At 38.6% G+C, this 17,717-nt stretch overlaps 1 protein-coding gene across 1 annotated transcript; it reads right to left on the bottom strand.

The window, feature by feature from the left end:
• Nucleotides 1-295: 295 nt before the first annotated feature.
• LOC143983814 (keratin, type II cytoskeletal cochleal-like) lies at nt 296-16,429 on the bottom strand. The gene is made up of 9 exons (XM_077483910.1): nt 15,861-16,429; nt 15,029-15,258; nt 11,670-11,730; nt 9,590-9,685; nt 8,243-8,407; nt 7,980-8,105; nt 6,701-6,921; nt 2,684-2,712; nt 296-2,539 (listed from the first exon to the last, which is right to left on the bottom strand). The coding sequence occupies exons 1-9, from the start codon at nt 16,323-16,325 to the stop codon at nt 2,256-2,258; spliced, it is 1,677 nt and encodes a 558-aa protein (XP_077340036.1). The 5' UTR covers nt 16,326-16,429; the 3' UTR covers nt 296-2,255.
• Nucleotides 16,430-17,717: the final 1,288 nt, after the last annotated feature.

Raw genomic sequence — 17,717 nt, 5'->3', positions numbered from 1 at the left:
GTATTACCTTGTGGAGATGCAGACTACAATACTGAAATCACTGAGCAACAAATGATATCGCATGTAATGTATTTCAGTTTTCTTGCAAACCTGGCCTGTTAGTGGGCTCTGAGGACAGGGTTGATGACCACTGCTTAGACCTAGTTACCCTTACCTTCTCCACTCTATCAAAAATGAAATATAAAACATTTTGGCTTTACATTATTTAAATGCTATAGGCTACAGCTAGTTATCCTTAATTATACCAAGCCAAGTAAGTCAAGACTCAAAAGGTAGTAGAAAGAAGGCATGAAGGTTTATATGTGAAAGATCTTCCTTTATTTGTGTTACAAAATGCAGAGCGGAGGTAAACTCATACAGCAGCACCTGTGTACAGCTAAATGTTTGTTGCTTAATAAGGCAGTGGAATAAATCATATTGTAGTGACCCATAGTAAAGCAACCACAAATCATCTTACTCTAGTCTAACTGCCGTTAACTGAGATTTTATTGGTTATTACAGACCAATGCAAATTTACATATGCAGCCTATTCGGTAAGACAGTAGTAATACATAGATGACCTGCAAATTACAGTAAACAATAGAAACCTATAATTGTTAACATTACTGTAGACAAATTAGCTGAGAGATGATTTGTGATTGCAGAAAGTTACAACAAATCACATACCATCCTTCCACTTTGCATTTCTTCATTTAAGACCAAATGAACAGGACAAGGTATTTAGCTCAGGAGGCTACACTCATAGGCTTAGGAGCCTATGAGTGTAGAACATCTGGAGACTGAAGCACTAACCGAAAGATGACATCCTAAATATAGGTGATGTATTTCAGAAGTGTCTTGTTGCCCTATATTTTGTTACTGAAGTCCCATTTTACACAGGTGCTATGTTATATAGTGCTTTGCTGTAATTAACCATGTCACAGTGCCAGTTTACATGGGTGCTTTGTTAGCATGTATCATATTAATGAGGTGCTATGTTGACATATACCATGCTATATACATTATGTTGTCATCCTTAGTGATATTCAGGTACCACAATACACAGATACCAGCCATACTGTAAACTAACATAGGTATTATGTTAGACAGATGTCATGTTTCTATGGACCATACTAATCTTCCCTTTTCCCTATCGTTCCTTTTTAATGACTAAACAGCATCTAAATGACCTTTGCAAGAATCCCATCATATGTAGAAGGTTGGTTAATGATTGCTCCTCTTATTTTCCAGAGCAGTATATAGTATTTTGTCTCTTACTGGACTGCATGGCTGCAGTACACCCACCTCGGCTCCTGTTTGGCGATTGAGATGGATTCACTTTGGTACAGGTGGAGACGCCCTGCTCGCTGAACAACGTTTTTTTTTTTTAAAGTCAGTAAAATGCTGAATTTTTGATATTATGATGTAGATAGCATTCACGGAGGAAAAATTTAAAGGAAAGTGCACCTTTTGCACATTAGTGCTCTTAGACATGGACCTACAATTTCTAATTATAAATCCATTATTGCCCATACTTTTTACCCTGCCTTATAAGTAAATTATTGTGTTGGCTTATTTAATTACATAATGTTAAGAGCAATGGTATGAGGTAGGCTTTCTACAAACTACTTATCACCTTTCATAAGTCTGATTACACAAAACAAAACCTGAATACCCTTTGCTATTGTATTACATAAGCCCATGTATCAAGCTTCTGTGGCTGGCATTGCTGTAGCTGCTAAGATGTCAAATATGGATCGAGTTTGTTCATTAAGGGTCCAGATATTTTATTTTTTAATAGGTTGATTTTTTTTTTTACTAAGCAGAAGGCTTTTGTCAGTGGGGAAAAAGCGTGAAATGTGTAGAAAACTATATTTAAAGCCTCAGCTGAGCTAATACAATTGGGAATACATTTGGGAAATGAAAAATTGCAGGCAACAAGTTATTTCAATTTACCTGCATTTAAATAATAGAGAGTTTTAATAAGGACAACAAGGAAAGTAGACACTATGCCTGGTCCTTTCTGGTGATGAAGACACTTAGAGATGTGGTTGATGCAGGCCTAAAGATTGTAAAGCTTTAACAACTAAAAAAAAAGGTGAGTGCCCACCCTCCCTACCCTCGTCCTATATGAAAAATGTGTTCCTACTTAGTTTCCAAATGTAGCACAAACCAAGGAATAGCAATAGAGAATAATTTGTTGGTAACACAGTAACTCAATTTAGTGGTAAGCAAAAGAATGAATTTGCACTGTGCCAAAGTGGAGCATGAGAGATTTAACTTCTGTAGCTTGATTGGCTGGACACAAATCTCACGCTGCCACTGCCACCACCACCACCAGATGATAATCCATATCCTGAAGAGCTGGCAGAGCTGAACCCAAAGCCTCCAGCAGAACCACCGCTGCCGCCAGCACCATAGCCACCACCAGAGCCGAAGCCACCACCAGAGCCGAATCCACCACCAGCGCCGAAGCCGCCGCCTGAGCCGAAGCCACCGCCAAAGCTTCCTCCAGATCCACCGCCGCCACCTGACAGGGAGGTCTTTCCACTGACCACAGCTGTAAAGAACATAATATTACATTTAATTTCCTATATAAATATCACCGATACATACAAAATTGCATATACATGCAATGTTATATCAAATATAACAATGTATGTAAAGCAAACCAAACAGAAAAAAGTATCTAAAGAATACTTACAAATGTTGACATTGCTGTCTGTGGACAACCTAAAAACATTTAAAAAGAAACAATAGTTTTGTTTTAATAAACAGTCTGCAAAAAATATGCTCTTTATTGCAAATGTTTACTCTAGGAACATATAATACTATGAAAATAGAGAAATTCTATTATTATACAATATGTTCTTCATTTTATCAGGAAAAATGCAATACAGAATGTAGTGACTAAAAATCCTTTTTTTGTGTTATTTAATTACTGTATTTTAACATAATAATTAAAAAAAAATTGATAAATAATGCCATATGTGAATGCTGGTTTATAATACTCCAATTATATAATACTCCAATCGAAAAACCTTGTAACACCTGTTGAATGAAAGAAGTAATTAAAGTGTATGTCAACCCTAACAATGAACTTCTCTTATTATCTTCTCTATTATCTGTTAAATATTGATTCTGCCAGAAATCCAATACTATTGCAGAACACTTCTTCCCCATGTTAAGGTGATGAGGAAAGAGGGAGTTGCTCTATAGTTCTAACCCAAATTGTAATATATTATGGGGTTAGTTTACTAAAACTGGAGAGTGCAAAATCTGGTGCAGCTGTGCACAGTAGCCAATCATATTTTGTTCTGGGGTTTAGATTTAAATGTGACATTCACTGCTTTATAAATGTTGTCCGTAAAAAAACGTTCTATTTTAGAGTCATTTTTATTTTTTAGCATTAACTTGCTTCAAGATGAACAGGTTAGGTTATAAGTCCACCAGCGATGCAAATGGGTTCCTTGTACTCAGCACTGGGCTGGTGATTTAAGACTTTGGACCAAATTTTTTGACAACCCTGTTGAAATACTGACCTAGTTTTGGAGGCCATATGAAGTAATATAGGTACAGCAGGAGGTCTGTTTAATCACAGCCCCTTTGCTGTGGAAATGCAAACCCGTATGCTTGATGTGCCAGGCTCTTAACATATAGAGTAGAACCCATGGTCATCTCATTAGTATTATTTCCCTATTGGGTATTTTTTTTTTCAAATAGTGCTTCAGTACCCCAAAAATCAGTGTTGCTTTAACCCTTTGCCTACAGAGCACTTTTACCCCCTTCCTGCCAGGGCCAAGCTTTCAGCGCTATCTCATTTTGAATGACAATTATGCAGTCATGCTACACTGTAACCATGTGATATTTTTATAATTTTCTTCACACAAATAGAGCTTTCTGTTGGTGGTATTTAATCACTGCTGGGTCTTAAATTTTTTACAAAAAAAAACATTTTGAAAAAAGTGTTTCTTAGTTTCTGTCAGTAAATTTTGTAAATAAGTAATTTTTCTCCTTCACTGATGTGCGCTGATGAAGCGGCACTGATGGGCACTGATAGGCTGCACTGATGGGCATTGTTGAGGTGGTACTTATGGGCCCTGATGAGGCAGCAGTTATGGGCACTGATTAGGTGGCACTGTTGAGGAGACACTAAAATGCCAAACTTATGGGCACTGATAGGTGGCATTGATATGTGGCACTGATGAGCACAGAAAGGTGGCACTGATGGATGGCACTGATAGGTGGCACTTGTGGGCACTGATAGGTGGCACTGATAGGTGATAATGGTGGGCACTGATAGGCAGCACGGATTGTCGGCACTGATGGGCATTGATGGGCAGCAATGATGAGGGATGTGCATTGAAGGACAGCACTGATAGGCAGCACTGACTGGCATCACTAATGAGCACTGATTGCTGCCACTGGTGGACACTGATTGCTGGCACTGGCGGTGCCTTATTATGATCAGTGCCCTGATTACATGTTTCCATGTCCCCTGTAAGTAGATGCCGCTGATCGGCTCTCCTCGCCACACACTCTGTCAGTGATTGGACACAGCCGATCACATACTTAAAGAGCAGCAACAAGAGTGGACGTTATGGGGAGACACATACCCCCATCATTTGATGGTGGGTGAGCTGCAAGCAGTTAATTCAGGGAACATAGACCACAGGTCTCATGGTCATGAAAATGAAAGGGTGGCCTTACTGACCCTAAGGGAGAGGAGCAGGTAATCATGGAGCAAATTGTATACTCAAATTCTGCTGTCAATATATATATATATATATATATATATATATATATATATATAAAATTTCTCTAATAAATCATCATGAATTTTTCAGGTATAAAGAAGGTTAGGCTAGGTCACTACCACTCACATCACTTTACAGTTTGTTTTACAATTTGCTAAGGAAGAGTTAAAATACTATAACATGGCAGCAGTAAAAAACAGGAAAATTATTAGATCTAAAATGCCTTCTGTGAATTGGGTGACTCAAGGGAAGTACAGATTTTAAGAATTTCTTTAAACTTTTCACGATAGAAATGGAAATATATGATTTTTATCATTGAATGCGTTTGAAATTGCTTACATTACATAGCTGCATTTGTCATCATGCTGCTCAAAAAGCCATTAAAGAGTACAGAGTTCACCCCTTTTGTTACATACAGACATACCCCACTTTTAAGTACACAATGGGGTTTATTTACTAAAGCTGGAAAGTGCAAAATCAGGATCACTTCTGCATAGAAACCAATGAGCTTCTAACCCCAGATTGTTCAATTAAGCTTTGGTAATAAAACCTGGAAGCTCATTGGTTTCTATGTAGAAGTGAGCCTGATTTTGCACTTTCCAGCTTTAGTAAATAAACCCCATTATGTACCTAAAAGTGGGGTATGTCTGTATATATATTTTTGCAGATGTACTGCTGCAGTTTCACAATAACCACTGCGTCCTTCAGTTCTAATACGTTTGCATACTGTGGACTTTTTGTGACGTCTCTTTTGTGAACTTTGAGGATTTATTTTCCCACAGTGTCTTCAGCTGCAGGGGTTTTTGATGACATGCTTTAAAGCAAATTTTTTTCTTGTTAAAAATAGTTTGGGGTACAGAGTTTGGTCATAGGTGCACTTTACTTCACTCACAAATGCTTTAAGGTGGTCAAAAAAAAGCAAGCAGGGTTTTTAAATATATCACTGTAGTGTTGCCCTTTGTGCACTGCTGCCATAAGCAGTCCCCTGTTCGTTCTTTCTAATAAGTAAAGCTCACCACAGACATTGCAATCTGTTTGTATAATCTCTTTTAGATCTACCAAAAACTTTATAGTCCAAGTGCCTGCCTTACTGGATAAAAATGATTGGATAGATTGAGTAGGCCCTCATATTATATACACTATATTACCAAAAGTATTGGGACAAACACATGAACTTTACAAACACATGAACTTTAATGGCATCCCAATCTTAGTCTGTAGCGTTCAATATTGAGTTGGCACTGGTGCGCAGTCATGTTGGAACATGAAGGGGCCATCTCCAACCTGTTCCCACAAAGTTGGGAGCATGAAATTTTCAAAAATGTAATGGTATGCTAACGCCTTAAGAGTTCCCTTCACTGGAACTAAGGGGCCAAGCCCTAACTCTGAACAACAACCCCACCCCATAACCCTCCCTCCACCAAATGATTTTGACCAGTGCACAAAACAAGGACCATAAAGACATAGATGAGTGAGTTTGGGGTGGAGTAACTTGACTGGCCTGCACAGAGTCCTGACCTCAACCCGAAAGAACACCTTATGATGAATTAGAGCAGAGACTGTGAGCCAGGCCTTCTCATCCAACACCAGTGCCTGATCGTTAGCCTGAATGTGTTTCTGTAAGAATGATCAAACATTCCCATAGACACACTCCTAAACCTTGTGGACAGTCTTCCCAGAAGAATTGAAGCTATTATAGCTGTAAAGGGTGGGCCAACTCAATATTGAACCCTACGGACTAAGACTGGGATGCCATTAAATTTCATGTGCGTGTAAAGGCAGGCATCACATATACTTTTGATAAGTAGCATATGTAAAAAGACAGGATGGTCAGATTGCAACATGTATTGTGACCCTACTATATACATAATAGCACTTTTTATTTTGAAGTGACATAAATTAGATTAAATATTACAGAACGATTACTATTGTATTAAGAAACACATTGCAGATAGATTGCTCACCTGGTCTCTTCTCCTTCCAGCAGTTTTCTGTATGTGGCAATTTCCACATCCAAAGCCAATTTGACATTCATCAGTTCCTGGTATTCTCTCAGTTGGCGAGCCATCTCTTGTTTTGCCTTCTGAAGAGCTGCTTCTAGCTCAGCAAGTTTTGCATGAGCATCTTTCAGGACAAGCTCTCCACGGTCCTCTGCCTCAGCAATGGCTGTCTGAAGTTTGGCATTCTATAGAAAATATAAAAAAATTCAATTTCAATACTCAACTATTGCGGAAACATATTACATACGATAACAAATTTGTCATATAATGGGATTTAAACAATGATACAGGGCAATGTTCTTCCAACATGTGCCCTTCATAGACCAGTTCATGCCATTCCACCAGCTAGTTATATAAAACATAATCTTCCAGTAATTTGTAATTTTCATATGTAATATAATATTTATTTGGTCCCATGTGCACTTTATTTATTCCTAGCACCAGCTGCATAATTAATTAACTAAATGAACTAAACAGAACCTTCAACCCACAAGAGTATAGACACACACCCTGGCTCCGGCCAGCTCTATTGCACTGCAATTATAGGCTTGTGCAGGCTATTGCATTAGGGTGTGCACCACAAAGCTAAAAAAACATATGTTTTTCTCTGCAGCCTCAGCTGCATGGGACAGAGAATGAATGAGAAGTGCTCTGTGCTGAGTGGCTTCCTGTTCATTCACAAACTGAAGCATAGTAAACACAGTTCATTTAGATAGGGAAGGCACTGTTAAATTGCCTATTTTCTAGGACGTTCCCCCACTCTCCATCCTGAAACATCCCTGCAACAGCTGAGGGGAGAGGAGGAACGCCAGCAGCACTATGGGGCGGGGGGCCAACACAGGGGAAGCTCAGGCAGTAGAGAGGATCAGCACTGCATATAGTGATTAGGGTGTGCCCAGACACACCTGGCACACCCCATGAACACGCCTAAGGCGCAATCTTGCTGCCAATGTATAACAGCTTACATTGCTAGCCAGTATCAGTGCTCACTAAGGATACCTCATTCCATAAGTTACCGACCCCCTCCCCACTCCATTACATAATATTACTCTGTACTCACATTATATTCTAGATAAGGACAAAGCATAATAAAAATCTATTTTTTTACCAAACAATTAGAGCTCAAACACAAACATATTAAAGTGATTTCATTATTTCATTAGATTTCCTACAATGTCCAAAAGTGTGTTTTGACATTATTTGCTGTTAATATTATTTTTGCTGTGTTAATACAATGTCCTACCTGTTTTTTCACATTTTCAATCTCAGCGCGAAGCCTCTGGAGTTTGCGATTTAGCTCAGAAATCTCATTCTTGGTATTGCGGAGAACATCACCTTGTGCACCAGCAGAGGCTTGCAACTCCTTGACCTATTATTGAAAAAAAGTCATTAACACTATGGGAAAAAATAGTTATCAATAACCTTTTTTTATTTTATTTTTTACACAGTAAATAGTAGTTCTGGTAATATAGCTTCTTAATATTACATTTCCCACAATAAACTTACCTTGACTGAGTAGGTAGCCTCAGCCTCTGATCTGCTCCTCTTGGCAATGTCCTCATACTGAGCCTTCACCTCAGCGATGATACTGTCCAGATCCAAAACTCTGTTGTTGTCCATGGAGAGGATGACTGAGGTGTCAGAGATCTGAGCCTGCAGCTGACCCATTTCCTAAGTAAAACAGACAGAATTAAATTTATTCATCGATTTTGATCATTCATTAACAAACTAGTTAACATTTAGATACAAAGAATTACCGCTCTAAGCTAATGACTTCTCCCAAAACAGCTGTCTCCACAATCCACAGGGTGCTGGCTCTGTTTGCAACAGGAACTGAAGTAGAAAAGATGTAGCTGGATAGCCGCACTCCGAATTATTCAACTTTATTTAAAAAATGTAACTAAAATCATAGCATCTAGGCTGGTAAACAGACTAACTGCACAGCCGCTGACATGTTTCACACCGAACACGGTGCTTAGTCATAGCTCAGCTATAGCGGAGTTATGACTAAGCAATGTGTTCGGTGTGAAACATGTCAGCGGCTGTGCAGTTAGTCTGTTTACCAGCCTAGATGCTATGATTTTAATTACATTTTTGAAATAAAGTTGAATAATTCGGAGTGCGGCTATCCAGCTACATCGTTTCTACTTTAGTTAACATCTAGAGGTAATACTGGTGTAAAGCTATTCCGATAATTGATAGTCAATAAAAGACAGAAGTATACTTATAACGGGCTCAAAATAATGGTAAATATCATTTTGAAGCAAAACTCATTTAGCGGCGCTTTTACAAATTGTACTATTGGTGAAATCTCACTAAAACAGAATTTGTCAATTTCATTGTTTGATCTGATTTAGTGAAAAAAATCTACTCCTTTAGGTTTTTTTATTTCATTTTTGTTTTAACCCTGTAAAATAATGACACTATTGAGGAGCACAAGAACATACGCAGAATAGGTGAAAGAAGCTTCCATAAAACCCCTATCATTTCACTTTCCTCATTGGCTCCATCGAAATTGGCCAAAATGGCCTCTTGTTTGCCATATTTCAACATAATCCAGCAGTCTTTTTTTTGTAGGTGTTTCAATATATACAGAAGCATTTTTTTAATAACTTACACCATCCTGCATTAAGTATTACTCATTATAATCATAATGGGTTTGGTGGGAACATGAAAGGAACTAAAACTGATAGATGTTTTTTTTTTTCATCACACTGAGCCTGTCTTTTGTCATTTATTTAGTGGTCTTATAAAAGCAAGTATTTCAATGATACAGACCAGTGAAGTCAAATATTTTTCCATTTTTAATACATAGGCTCCGTGTTGCTTATATGATAATAATGTAAGTCTTACTTGTTCATAGAGAGTCCTGAGGAAGTTGATCTCATCAGTCAAAGCATCAACCTTAGCTTCAAGCTCCACTTTGTTCATGTAGGCAGCATCTACATCCTACAATGATGAAAAAATTGTGTTGATTTTTTTTTTACAGTTTTTTTTACAGTTACTTTTATAAGGATCCTTATAAGAAAATTACCTTTATTAAATTAAAGCTGAGCTCCAGGTTGAACATATTGTTGAAATAAAAATATTAGAGCCGTTTTTCCTGCTAAGGGACCGGTATTATTGTTCATCTTCTTTCAAGATTTACACAGCCCTACCAGCCAGCAGAGCCAGGTTGGTAATCTGACTGTACAGTGGTTGGGCAGTGTATTTTGATTACTATACTGCCCCCAGTCTGTGATTGAATAGTGAAGCAACTGCAACAGATCTGAGTCTAGTGAATATGAATTGCTAACTAAGTTAGTCTTGTCCTCTGCAGTCGGTCAGCTACTTATCCACCACAGCATTTCTGCCCTTAGTCCCTGCTATCCTTTTCTTCCTTGTGGTTCTCACATCCAAAAAAATTTAGATTTCCTGAACTGGTCTGTGGTCTTTGTGTTATCTATTCTCCAACTCTTTCTGCAGTCCCTAATCCATGGTTTAGCCTGTGATCCCAACTATCTCTACTGCACCATCATGCCTTAAAGCGGAGGTCCACCCTAAAGTGGAGCTTCTGCTCATTGGAACCCTCCCCCCCTCCGACGCAACAATTGGCACCTTTCAGGGGGGAGGGGGTGCAGGTACCTGTACAGTACAGGTATCTGCACCCACTTCCGGCATAGATTCTGCAGAAGCCACGCCCCTTTCCGCAGAAGCCACACCCCTTTCAGAAGGTCCCCTGCTGCCTGCTGGGAAACACACGGATCCCAGAGACAGCGGGGACCATCCTTATTGCGCAGCGCGACTCGCAGTAGGGAACCGGGAAATGAAGCCGCAAGGCTCCACTTCCTGATTTCCATACCCAAGATGGTGGCGGGAAAGCACCCGAGAGACTATCGAGAGATCGGCTTCATGTGCCAACATTGCGGGCGCACTGGGCGGCTAAGTGCCATTATTTTAAAAGTCAGCAGCTGCAGTATTTGTAGCTGCTGGCTTTTAAAAAAAAAAAAACGGGGCGGACTCCCGCTTTAAGACTGTTCCTAGTCTTCCAACTCCTCAATGATCAATATCAAGTGTACATGCATTAACATTTCAGAGTTCTGTTTTCGCAATAGTATATGTGTTACCACTTAGTGACCAGTCTCCAGGTTATGTGCATTAACCCCTCAGTGACCACTGTACAGTATATATGCAAAACAATTCCTCAAAATATGGGTTAACAAATAGTGGCCAATCACCAGAATATGTGTGATATTCCTTTAGAGATCAGTCTGCAGAGTATGTGTGTTACCTTTCTCAGTGCCCAGTGTCCGCAGTATGTACATAACACTTTGTGGCTATCCTTCCGAGTACATTAACCCTTTAGAGAGCAATTATCAAAGAATTTCCATTAATCATTAAGGTGCTGATTTACTAAAGACAAATAAACCATGCACTTTACAAGAGCAGTTGCTCCAGAGCTTAGTAAATGAAGAGAAGCCCTGCTGACTTCCATCATCCAATCATCTCCAAGCAAACATTCCGTTTTTTTTTTATTTCCCTTGCATGTGATTGGATATTCTTTGCACAGGGAAGCTTTATCTAATTTACTAAGCTCTGAAGAAACTGCACTTTGCAAAGTGCACAGTCTATTTGCCTTTAATAAATGAACCCCTACATTTCCAAACCACAGAATATGTGCATTATCCATTACCAGTATATGTATTGGAATCTCAGTAACCAGTCACCAGAGTATATTAGTTGAGCCTCTCAGTAACCAGTCTGTGCACCAAACTGAAACTTCAGACAAATACCTAGATACTCAGTTAAACAAAGGGCAGAAAAAAATCTTTCCTCAGGGTTGCATAATACCGATATGTCCAACTGTGTCTGGTTTATGTTTATGTTAATTGTCAGTCAATGGTCTCAGACAACACCTTTGTTTTAGATTTTACTCAAAACTATCTGAAGTTACCTTCTTAAGTATAACAAAGTCATTCTCTGCTGAGGTCCTCTTGTTGATTTCATCTTCATATCTGCAATAAAAATAACTAGAGTTATGCTCTTTATCAAACCTGTAAAAATTGAATTTGTCATTTTCCTTTTAAACATTTTATTGAAGATAATACAGTACATATTATTAGTACATATTTTACAATAAAATACAATATATAATATGAATATGAATAGAGAAACTTCTCAAATAAATATATAAGAGTAAAAATTATAAATTCATGTCTTAAAGATAAGGTATATGAGTATGTGTAAACTTTTCTGCACTTTTCAAATTATAATTATTATTGTTAGTACAATACTTGGTGAGGTTAAGATTAAACTAGAAGAATAATAGTACAATATTTATAAAGATTGATTAACCTCCCTAGCAGTAATCCCGAGTCTGGCTCGGATTGGGATTTCACTAACAGAAGCGGTAACCCTGAGCCAGACTCGGGATCGCATCGCTGGATGCAGGGAGGACACAGGGAGAAGTTACTTACCTTGTCTCCTGGATCCAGCGATGTCCTCCGTGCTGTGTGATTGAGCTGTCCTCCGCTCGATTCACAGTGCCGAATGCTGCCGAGCTCCATTCCCTGCGACATTACGGCGCACAGGAGCGGAGAACGGTGGCAAATTCAAAAAAGTAAAAAGACACAAAACACACAAAGCACAGTAATCTTACAGATTACAGTACTGTATAAAAAAAAATGACACACCCCCTTTGTCCCTAGTGGTCTGTGCAAGGCCCTGCATGCACTTTTATATTATAAATACTGTTTTTTCTGCCTGGAATTTGGAGATTGTCCACAGCAACCAAAAAGTGTCCCTTTTTCAGTGTTTTTGGATTTGATTACATTATTGAATAATTTTTATTATTCTTTATTATATTATAAACTTTATCATACCCGGGATGTCTGCTAGACTCTGGTTTGAACAGATTTAAGAGCGTTATTCCTAAGAATTGCAGGACTACAAAATAAAACGCCAAATGTCCATGCAAAATAATTGTACCGCTTTCAGCACCTAAATCCAGACTGAATCATACCACCAGGGAGGTTAAACAAAGTATTGTCTATTTATGACAGATCATCTATCTAGGGACCATCAGGAAAGGAGTCCATCCAAACGGGGCCAGGTTCCAGCTATTGGCCTAGTTTGTCCCATATGAACTTGTCATTTTAAATATGCTATAAAACTATTTGTTGATAATTTAAAAAATGTTTTTTCTTTTTTTGGAGGTAATCATCTAACATGTAGACTAGACAGTAAAGCTGGTCATAAATGGTAATCAAAATTGGCCTGGTTTAGTGGGGCTGGCCGAATTTTGATCCATGTATGCAGTTCCTGCTCCACGGAAGTCAATCTAATGACTGATTCTGTCAAACAGGACCGCTGGAAAACTTTTCCACATGCGCAAGCTTGCATACGCTAAGTTCAGAGCTACTGTGTCATGGGACAGAAAGCGCAGGGAATTTGAATCAGAGAAAGGGTTTGCACCTGGGATGGTGGAGATGAAGAGAGCTAGAAGTCTCTTAGCAACATTTTACCAACAAGCCAGGATGAATTGATGCAATCTTTTTTTTAGTCAGGCTTCAGGATGTACATAAATTGCCTACAGCTATAGCGAGGGCATTCCAGCCTACAGCCAACTATTATCCACTGATTCCTTATTATTCCATCCATAGATCAAATGTTGTATCTCTATGATTACAGACATTAGTCATTTCATTAAAATAAACAAACCTTTTATTGTCAGCTACCCCCAGCCCCCCAAATATTATCTCAGTGTACTTGTCCGATCTCAGTGTGCTTGAGACTGGACTCTGGACTCTGCAGGGCCATTGGCTCCTGCTCCTGTTAATCAAATTCAGTGATAAGAAAGTAGGGGATGGGGCTGAGCCGCACTACGTGTGTCTATAGACAAACACAGTCTGGCTTGGCATTGAGCCTACACAGTGGCTTCCTATGGTGGCACATGGAGAATAAAAGGAGCCAGAAGGGCCGACGGGGACCATTACCATGCCACAGAGCAGGTAGGTATGAAATATTCTCCAGCCACTAATGAGTTTCTTCTGCCTGAATTAATTTTGTATCTGTATATTCAATAAACTTGAAAGACTTTGATTATCCTCACTTGTTCTTGTATGCCCCCTACACAGCGTATACATTGTGAACTGCCACCACTCTTCCAGACACTTGTCAGAGTTTCTCCTACACCCAGCGCCTATAGTCAACTATGATCCACTTCACACATGAACCAAACCTCTGGATTACTGGGCACAAAGTGTCCTGCCACTCTACTACTTACAGTTCTCATTGTGTTCAGCTTCCCTCCTCTGATTCAAAGTTCCTGCACAGCTGCACATACTAACTTGACTTTCTGCCATCCTGCCTCTCTAAAGTGATTGATTTTATATTTCCTAATTTCTATCCATCAGTCATTACTATTTTTGGGCTCTACAAGGTAGTGATCCTCTGTACTAGGCACTATATATTGTTTATGTGTCATTTATTGCACTCTTTGGTTCCCTCCTGGTCTTTTAGTTGAGCCATCAGCTGCAGGATCTGTGTGTTTTTGGCTTCTTTTTAATTTTCTTCATACTGACCATCACTTTTATAGCACCAGTGACATGATTTTATGTTTATGAGTTCACACTCATGTGTCATGGTTACTTGTTAGGTAAAGTGGATGTAAACCTGATTCATTCAGATTTGACCTGGGCACAAATATTTGTAGTATTTACTTAGCTCTCACCAAAGCCCTAAGTTCCATGTTTTTCTGCTGCTCTGCTCTTCTGACAAGTTCTCTGACACAGGAGATAAAAGCAGCTGGAAATTTGTGTCAGGGTGGATGCTATAAATAGATTAGCAGAGAGCTTGTCTTGTCACAGCACAGCTCTGCAAGTATCTTTGTTTCTTTGCCTATGTGGAGGGAGGGGGGGGGGGGTGCCTTTCCTCCAATCAGCTGTCACACAGTTTATGCCAAGACTTCCCTCCCACTGCTAAAGAATATAGCAAGCTGAAGACAGCAGAAATACATGTAAAACTTGTGTAGGGAAATTTGTTTCAGCCCTGTGTATCATCTGAGACTGTTCACTTCACTGGGTATAGGAGAGGATTTACATCCACTTTAAACCTTGTTTTGAAAACATGACTAGAATTGTCTAGAAACATACTACAGTCTTTGAAAAACATTTGTGTTTTCCTAACCGTGAGTTTTGTATTTCATTCACAGTATTGATTAAAATGAGTAACACTGCTAGAAAAACATCAATTAAAAAAAAAATTAGATGGACTTAATTAATGAAATGTTACAGTGCCATAGATTTTGCTTACTTGTTCTTGAAGTCATCCACCAAGTCTTGCATGTTCCTAAGCTCTCCATCCAGCCTGTATTTATCATTTTGTAGAGCATCCAACTGCCTCTTCAGGCTGTTGGTGTATGCATCAAATATAGCTTCAATATTGCTTTTGCCACGGGCTCCACCCTTGAATTGCCCTCCTTGTTCTTGCAGGAGGCTCCATTTTGTTTCAAGTACTTTGTTTTGTTGCTCAAGGAACCGAACCTATAGCCAAACATAAACAATTATAACAAACTATTGCAAGAAAATTGCCTTTCTCAGGAATTGCATTTCTTAGGTATTGCATACAAATATACTCAGATATCTCACTTATAATTTAATAGTTCTAAGGGTAGCCACCACATTCTACGTTTGAGATAAATGCCCAGGTGCTCACCCACAAACAAATCTATACAAATCCAAAACTGATATAGAGACGGCTATTTGTTTTGCAAAGGCAATAGATCAAAACAACATTTTTATTGTCAATGTTTCAGATGAAGACTAAGCATTATGGAAAATATCAACTGAGTGCCTTTATACCAGTTTTGCACTTATACTTTTTTCTTGTGTTAATGAAAGACAACTTATATATTGTTAAGACCAAATAGTGTATGATTCTGTTTTAAGTCATGAAGTAATAATTACTGCAGAAAGAAATACTAATTTAAAATGCAATAACACCTGCTGGTCATTAGTCATAACAAATTAGAGAGATCAATATTTTTGCAATCAATTTCAACTTAAAAAAACATAAATCATAACATATATGAAAATAAACCCCCTACCAAAGAAAAATAGTGTATTGTGGTATATCAGATCCTTACCTTATCAATGAAGGAGGCAAATTTATTGTTCAAGGTTTTAATCTGTTCCCTTTCTTGGAGTCTGACTTTCTGTATCTCAGGATCAATCTCCAAATTCAGTGGTGCCAGAAGACTTTGGTTAATTGTTACCTCTTGAATACCAGCTTGGGCTCCCCCAGCACCAAACCCTTGACCGAATCCTCCTGCTCCACCACCAAAGCCACCACCACCAGCTCCTACACCAAAGCCCAGTCCACCATATCCACCTTGACCACCTGCGGTACTGATGGAGATGGTCCTTCTACCTCCCACGTTAAAAAGGCTTCTGCTACCAAAACCTCCTGCACCGGCTCCACCAGCTCCTCCAGAACCTCCACCACCTCCAGCACCTCCAGCACTTCCAAAGCTTCCACTACTTCTGGACACAGAGAATGAGCTGAAACCCTTCTTCTGGGCACCACCACCAAACTGCTTAAATTGACTCATCGTGGCTTAGAAGTTGATAAAGATGAAAATGTGAATAAACAGAGAATGGAGATGGATGATATGGCTGATAGAGACAGGACGCCCCTGAGTACAATCCTCTGGAAACTCTCCTATATATACTCTTTGCGTGGCCTGCAAAGGGTAAAGGATATCAATTTACAGAATTAATATGCTTGACATGCCTGGAAGGAAGGACAGCGCTTTTCTACTTTCAACTTTTTTTCTAAACTAAAATCTCTGGAATGACATTGCTCCAAGGCTTTGACGATGCAGAGATAAATATTTTCACCTGCTAGTGTAAAAAGCTATCAGGAATACTCGGGTCACTTCTTAAGTCCATAATCATTTATTGTGTAAAATGTGGTAGTAGTAAATGCTTATCATAATTCATTGATTAACCTGCGTACATATGAAGCAATCATTTTACAGGTATCTTCACAAATCAAAAAAGTGCTATATTACAACTTAGTGCAACTAAATGTTTTTCATTTTCTATATCGATGGACTAAACCAGTCACTCTGTTCATGATTTATAATAATTATAACTAAAACTATTGCAGTGTGCTATGTTAATCAGCAGTTTCTGGAACAATAAAAATACTTTCTTGTGTCAAGAGAGGTATATGTTTCAGAGAGAGAGAACCTAATTTACTAGATAAAAACCTTTAGACAACAAATTGGGTGAGTATTCACTTTAGTTGTCCAATCATGTGAAAAGTGAATTTCTGTTTCCTATTTTATCTACAAATGACAGGATAACTGAAGTCAGTATTCACACAATTTATTTTGAAAAGATTTTCAACTCCTTTAATAAATCAGCCTAATCTTGCATTGTGCAACGCATTAGTAAGACCTCATCCTGCATATGCAGTTCAGTTTTCAGCATTAGTCCACAAAAAAGATGTTGTGAAACTGGAGATAGTGCAGAAAAGGGCCACTAAATTACCCACTTCAGCCCCGGAAGGATTTGGCCCCTTAATGACCAGAGTATTTACAAATAGAGATTTCTTTTGGTGGTATTTGATCACCTCTGCGGTTTTTATTTTTTGCACTATAAACAAAAAAAGGCAATAATATATAACAATTTTGCTATAATACATATCCCCAAAAAAATATAAAAAAAAAATGTATTAATCAGTTTAGGCCTATATATATTCTTTTACATATTTTTGGTAAAAGAAATCGTAAGTGGCATATATTCATTGGTTTGCGCAAAAGTTATCGCACCTACAACATACGGGATATATTTAGGGCCTTTATGTTTTGTTTTTTACTGGTAATGGTGGCAATCTGAAATTTTTAGCAGGACTGCGACATTGTGGTGGACAAATCTGACCCCAAATTACTCTTTTTGAGGACCAGTGACATTATTACATTGATCGGTGCTATAAA

This window comes from Lithobates pipiens, unplaced genomic scaffold, assembly GCF_037356315.1.
Source record: "Lithobates pipiens isolate NorthernLeopardFrog02 unplaced genomic scaffold, aLitPip1_a1.2 Scaffold_16, whole genome shotgun sequence".
NCBI lineage: Eukaryota > Metazoa > Chordata > Amphibia > Anura > Ranidae > Lithobates > Lithobates pipiens.
This window is presented reverse-complemented; position numbering and strand designations above follow the sequence as displayed.

Coding starts and splice junctions, on each gene's coding strand:
- LOC143983814 (XM_077483910.1), bottom strand. CDS start 16,325: ATGAGTCAATTTAAGCAGTTTGGTGGTGGTGCCCAGAAGAAGGGTTTC. Junction 15,259..15,860: donor TTGCCTCCTTCATTGATAAG/GTAAGGATCTGA, acceptor GTTTGGCTATAG/GTTCGGTTCCTTGAGCAACA. Junction 2,713..6,700: donor CTGGAAGGAGAAGAGACCAG/GTGAGCAATCTA, acceptor AAATGTTTTTAG/GTTGTCCACAGACAGCAATG.